Genomic DNA, 6,453 nt, shown 5'->3' on the forward strand with positions numbered 1-6,453 from the left:
ACTATGAAAGAAAATAAAGATGTACTAGTAAAATAAAGAGAGGATCTTTAACATGTGTAAAAAGAAGTAAGGGATTGAGAAAGAACATTCCAGATGTCTGTGTAATATGGTACACTCATCCGTGTACAATCCGTGTTCCACTGAGGTTCAGTGCACTATGTTTAGTAATAAAAAAAAAATGGTTAGTGCACTAAGATGTTGGCCGTACATGTTCATTTTCTTACTCAGTCATGTGTTTAAGGGGAGAATGCAATTGGGCCAGCACAGATATCCACCAATTTGGTACTTCAACAAGGGTACTAGATCATTCATATTGCTCGTTGCATGCTATAAATATGGTCGTAGAAGACCCTTCTACTATAGCTGCTGAATAATCAAAAGGAAACAAAACAATGGAATCAACGCATGTAATATCCATTACAGACAATGTTGCTCCAAGGAAGAATACTACTAAAACGTTTAAATTTTCACTTCCACCGGTTTTTTCCCGTCTTAGAGAAAACAAAATCCATCTCTGGGATAAGCAAATGAAAGACGCTAAAAAAATTATCCACAGCATCAAAGTTGGAATCTCCCTTGTTTTGATTTCACTTCTGTACCTCTTGGATCCTCTTTACGAGCAAGTAGGAGAAAATGCTATATGGGCTATCATGACTGTGGTCGTCACCTTCGAATTTTCTGCAGGTAAACTTTCATCAGTAACACAGATTAAGATATAAATAGGTTCAACTTACTCCTTATTGTTTTGGCTTTGTAAGCAATTAATATGCATATAAACTAATTTTATTATAACATGCAGGAGCTACTCTAGGCAAAGGTTTAAATCGCGGAATGGGAACTATATTAGGAGGTGGACTGGGTTGCATGGCAGCAGTTTTGGCTCAAAATATTGGTGGAGTTGGCAACTCGATTATAATTGGTGCTTCTGTATTTATATTTGGTAAGTTTCTGATATAAAACCTCTGAACTGTTGGTTTATTCTTTTCAAATTGTTGTTACAGTCTGTGTTTGATAAAAACAATGGTAAAAAGTTTCGGACAAATGCAGTTGAAGAAACCTTTCAAATGCAACAGTATGAAAACTTTTAAGTTGGACAGTGTTGATAGATTTTCCAAAGATTTGGAGCAATATTTAATTATAAAGTGATTAGCTTTAAGCAGTTAGTGACACTTTAATTTCAGGGACAATTGCAACATATTTTCGACTATTCCCCAGCGTGAAGAAGAGATACGATTACGGAGTGATGATTTTTATTCTGACTTTTAGTTTGATTGTGGTGTCTGGTGTGCGCACCGAAGATCAGAAAGTTTGGGAAATAGCAGTTGAACGGCTTTTAACAATCGTGATGGGTTTCGTTGTGTGCATTTGTGTGAGCTTCTTGATCTTCCCCTTGTGGGCCAGTGATGAACTTCATGATTCCATTGTCTCTAGATTCCAACACATTGCCAATTCATTACAAGGTAGCAGATGTTTAGTTTTTTTTTTTGTTTTTTTTATATAGTACAGTAAATTTTCGCACTCAACTAGAATAAATCAGTGATTAAAAAATGTCATATGTGAGAATGTATTTAGCTTTAACATATACTTTTAAATATATATATATATATATATATATATATATATATATATATATATATATATATATATATATATCGATATCTAAAGAAAACTCTAATGTCTAATAACAACATACTTTGGATACTTGGATTCTTATTATAAATTTTTATCGAGATGTTTAAAATCATGAATAACTATGATACTGATGGAAGAAAAAGAAAGTTAAAATAGATGATTAGGAATAAAGTTTTTTAGATTAACACCTGGGAGGTAACAGAGACTCGTAAGTTCATTAATTTTATGATTGATTGATATGTGACACTTTCAACTTATCAATAAATAAAATATTGATGGTATTTGTATTAAACAACTTCCCTCTTTTATTTTTAATATAATTCTTCACTAACTTTATTAAAAAAATATTATAAAAAAAATCCTTGAATAATAATTAATTAGTTATTATAATAATTAATTAGATATTAATTTATAAATTAAAAATTATTAATAATAAAATAATATCAAAAAATTATAATCAATCTCTAAATTAGTTTTTGACTATCTTTTTTTTAATCATATTTTTAGTCACTAATATGGATTATTATTTAAGTGTTTTTATTACAGTGGAATTTTTTTTTCATATATAAATTTAATATTTTATATATTTTAGTATTTAAATTTTTTGTATATCTATTTTGGTATTATTTAAGTGTTTTTTTTAGTGATTTTTTTTTTCATATACTAAAATTAATATTTTAATATTTTAAAATTTTAGTATTATTCATCCCATTTTAGAAATGACATTTAAGATATGTAAGTGTTGTATTTGTCGTAACATAGGGTGCATGGAGGAATATGTCAAATTCGTTAGTGAAAAAGAAAATAAAAAGCCTGGTGCTAGCTTCAGTGTTTGCAAGTCGTTGTTGGACTCCAAATCAAAGGACGAGGTGCTGGTACGTATTACGTATACATTCTGAAATTCAGGTTTCATGTTCAGTGATACAAGTAAATAATGATAGTACATATCCGATGTTTCAGGCAAATTTTGCAAAATGGGAACCCTGGCATGGAAAATTTGGATTTTTCTATCCTTGGGAGAAGTACCTAAAGATTGGAGACGTTCTTCGAGAATTAGCTGCAATAACTCTTGCTTTGGGAGGGTGCTTCCAAGCCTCAGAAACGGTAGGTATTTAGGAATACCCAATCATTAATAATATTGTGAACTATTTTTGTTATTTGTGTTGAAATGGTTCTTTGGTTAATTAGGCCATGAAAATGGAAGCAGTGAGTGAAAGTGTTGAAAGGGAAGCATGTGAGGCAATTGGGTCAGGAATTGTGTGGAGTCTGCAAGAACTTGGGGAGAGCATGAAGCAAATGAGGAAGTGTGAGGCTGACATATCAGAAATGTTGAAGACAGTGAGAGAAGAGATAAGCTTGGTGATTTCTACGTCGAAAATGGCAGCAATTGATAACATGGATGCAGTTGCAGTGGCGAGCTTCGTGTTCTTACTGAAGAAAGTGGTGGAGAAAGTAGAAGAACTTACCAAAGAGGTGGAGCAACTAGGAGACCTTGCTGCTTTTCCTGCTCATTCAACTCTAGTCTAGATGCTATATATGCTATGTCCGTTACATTATTATATGAACTTTGCACATAAATATAGGTTTTTTTTTTTTTTTCACCAATGAAGGAGATTCAAAAGGAAATTTTATAATATTTATCTTCAACGTTCTCAAACTCCAGAATTTACCTAAACTTGTAAAAGCTCTGAAAATTCGATTTATAGACTCGTAAAAGTTTGAATTTATTTCACAAAAAAATAATAATTTATATAAATAACATACTAATTTAAATAAGTGCATATAAGTTTAAAGTACTTTAAATAAATAAATTCATAAAAATATTGTAAAATAAATATTCAAATATCAAGACATAAATTCAAATTTCAAGTTTCGATGTCTAATTCTTTAATCACATCATGATCTTAATCCAACTCTTCTCTAGATAAAAGTTACGCATCTTTATTGATACCAAAAGTTATGTTATCAAAATCAAGAACATCTAGAATTGGATTTGTTGTTGCTCCATCTAAGTGAACATTTTCACCATCATTCTCACCTTGAGCTTGCTCAATCTTAACAACATCATTTGCGTTTTCAGTTATCCATTCATCATCTGATTCAATCCTCATCAAATGGAAGAACAATAGGTTTTCTAATTTGTCTACTCTTCAACTTCAAATGATACATCACATAAACTAAATCATTCATCATTTTCTAATGCAAACCATTCTTTCTCTTTGTATGAACCTAAAGTTAAATATCAAATTGTAATAAAGATATAAACCGAATAAGTGAAAGTCATTGTAGGTTTTACATTTGAGTTCACCAATCTATAGACCACCATAAGAGGGGTAACAACTTTGAGGCATATGTAGAGACATTCTTCCAAAACTAGTTACTAGTGATAAGATGGTGGTTTGTGGCCAACTCCATACTTAGTAATATTATTTCACACATTTTCATTAGATTTAAAGGGATGACACTGGTGTGAAAGAATTCAACAACTTGAGCATCCATTTCGTCTTTGTATCATTTTTTCATCATTTGATTTATATAGTTACTTGGACTCCCCCTTACTTGTAGTGCCAACTTTTTCTTTCCTTTTAAACCAAACACCCTTTGTCTTTTTTCAATCCCCTGATTTCATGGTCTTAACCATTTATATTTAACTTTCTTCTCTTTGATGAAGCTTCCTTAGCTTTCATAACTATTTTAATCATCAAATTTTTATTTTTTCAAAAACAGAAGTACAAGGTTCAAAATTCTTCCTAATTCAAAAAAGATGATGTTTGAATCTAAATATTCCTCCATTCACAATCTTTGAAAAATAATTACATTTAACTTTTCTACCTTTACAATTAATATTTATCTCGTGTTTCCATACAATATCTAACTTGTTTCTTGGAACATTTTTACTTCTGCTTTTAATAGATGAGGAAACACTTGGATTGCTCTCAATTAAATTTGATCCATTCCTAGAGATTATGTTCTAATTTCATTTTTTGACCACGAAATTAACAAATTTGTTATAAACGAGTGTAGAGTGCATTGTTTTTGGTAGAGTGGAGAACAAATATCTTATCAAGTCAAATGGTGCACAATGTAAGGCAAGGACTGAATATAATATAACTCAATATGACAAGGAGAGCACACAATGGAAGCGAGGCGACGACAAGCGAGTGCGATGACAACAGCGAGTGATTGCGACGAAGAGCGATGACGATGGAGAACAAGGTCAACAACGAGCATGATGACGAGAGACACTGATGCGAGTGCAAGAGAGTGCGAGTTCAGAAGAAAGGGCTCAAAAACAAAAACACCAGAGCACTAATCAGGTGAGTTTTCTTCACAAATGCATGCTCCATTCAACTTCGTTTTGAGTTTAAAAAAAAAAATCTCGTCAAACTCACCAAATTGCCCGCAAATTCACAAGTTCGGACGAGTTAACTGATTCTGCATCTAATTCTACTAATTTTCCATGAAAAACAATTTTGCTTTGAAGTTAACTCGGAAGCCATAACTAAACATGTAAACTCATCTGAGTTTGATAAACATGTGTACATGTTTCTTTATTTCCACTGAATTGGCAAGTAGATTATATATTAGATTTAATTACTTTCCACATATTTAAGCTGGATTTTCTTTAAGTGTACAATTTATAACGAATGTTAAAATCTATAGATTTTAAGATTTTCAAACTTTTTTATTTTCAGTAATTCATATTTTAGAACCACTCCTCAAATTTTAGTTAAGTGCCAAATGAACAGAGTCGCGAAACGTCCACGTCCACGTAAAATAAAGTTTAATGGCCGGCAACAAGCAGACCACATTTATCTTTTTGGCTCTATTTGAATTAAAAAAAATTGACTTTTATACCTTCATACAACAATTATACAAAAATATCTCCTTTACCAAAATTAAGCGTTATCTTCGTAGTTAACTAATTACATGAGTGAGGAGTGATCAAACGGCAAATTATATAAGAAAAATTACGTTATCTTTGTTTTGAAAGGTTTAAAAATCTGAATGAGAAAGAGAAGAATAATTTATGAACATTTATCTCAATCTATCAAAAGTTTTCTTAAAGATAAAATTATAAAACAAAAATTAACCACTAATATAATATAATATTCCGGATGCATAATTCTGAGTGACTGACAAGTAGCAAGCATTTGATACATCTTTTATATATATATAAAGTGATAAAATTAGAATGCATATACTAATTTTGTTAATTATTAGGATGGGTATTATTTTAAATTTAAATTAGGTATCATTTTAGACTAAACATTGGATTTCATAAATATAAATGAGGGATTCTCTCAAACTGTAGAGACAATGCATTGTTTCTTTATTCTAGACACAATCAATGTATTCCATAAATACAAATGAGAAATTGTCGATGCATTGTCTAATGCAATGTTTCAGAAGACGTGATGCGTTGTTTAAACATAAATAGTACATCTCAAGACACAAATGATGCATCGTTTGAATCCAATTTAGAGACGATGATTTATTTAAACGAAAATAATGTGCACTTTAATACAATGTTTTGATCGTGAAATTTAGAGTCCAAACACGTATTTTATATACAAATTATGTATTATACATTGTCTAACGACAGATAAATAATCTGATTACATTATTAGACATTATTAAACATTGATGGTATCATGTAATGATTTGACACATTTATTTTCTTTAAAATAAGAAAAATAAAATTAATATAAAATTTCGTACTTTGAATAAAGTTAGGAACTAAAAAATTTATAAGTACATTGTAATAATAAGAGAAACACTTGACAACAAAATTTTGCTACAAGATCTCGAAATTGGAGG

The 6,453-nt window shown here is 30.4% G+C and overlaps 1 protein-coding gene across 1 annotated transcript; it reads left to right on the forward strand.

Annotated features, from left to right (window-relative positions):
• Positions 1–371: 371 nt before the first annotated feature.
• On the forward strand, positions 372–3,279 carry LOC114192345 (aluminum-activated malate transporter 14-like). Its single transcript, XM_028082040.2, has 6 exons — positions 372–684; positions 800–940; positions 1,182–1,460; positions 2,395–2,507; positions 2,593–2,736; positions 2,821–3,279. The coding sequence occupies exons 1-6, from the start codon at positions 393–395 to the stop codon at positions 3,157–3,159; spliced, it is 1,308 nt and encodes a 435-aa protein (XP_027937841.2). The 5' UTR covers positions 372–392; the 3' UTR covers positions 3,160–3,279.
• Positions 3,280–6,453: the final 3,174 nt, after the last annotated feature.

Source organism: Vigna unguiculata, chromosome 7 (assembly GCF_037176805.1).
Source record: "Vigna unguiculata cultivar grain cowpea cultivar isolate G323 ecotype 2 chromosome 7, ASM3717680v1, whole genome shotgun sequence".
Taxonomy (NCBI): domain Eukaryota; kingdom Viridiplantae; phylum Streptophyta; class Magnoliopsida; order Fabales; family Fabaceae; genus Vigna; species Vigna unguiculata.

Excerpts from the sequence above, each read along its gene's own strand:
- LOC114192345 (XM_028082040.2), top strand. The coding sequence starts at position 393 with ATGGAATCAACGCATGTAATATCCATTACAGACAATGTTGCTCCAAGG. Across the intron at positions 2,508-2,592 it reads AATCAAAGGACGAGGTGCTG|GCAAATTTTGCAAAATGGGA; the intron begins GTACGTATTACG and ends CCGATGTTTCAG. Across the intron at positions 2,737-2,820 it reads GCTTCCAAGCCTCAGAAACG|GCCATGAAAATGGAAGCAGT; the intron begins GTAGGTATTTAG and ends TTGGTTAATTAG.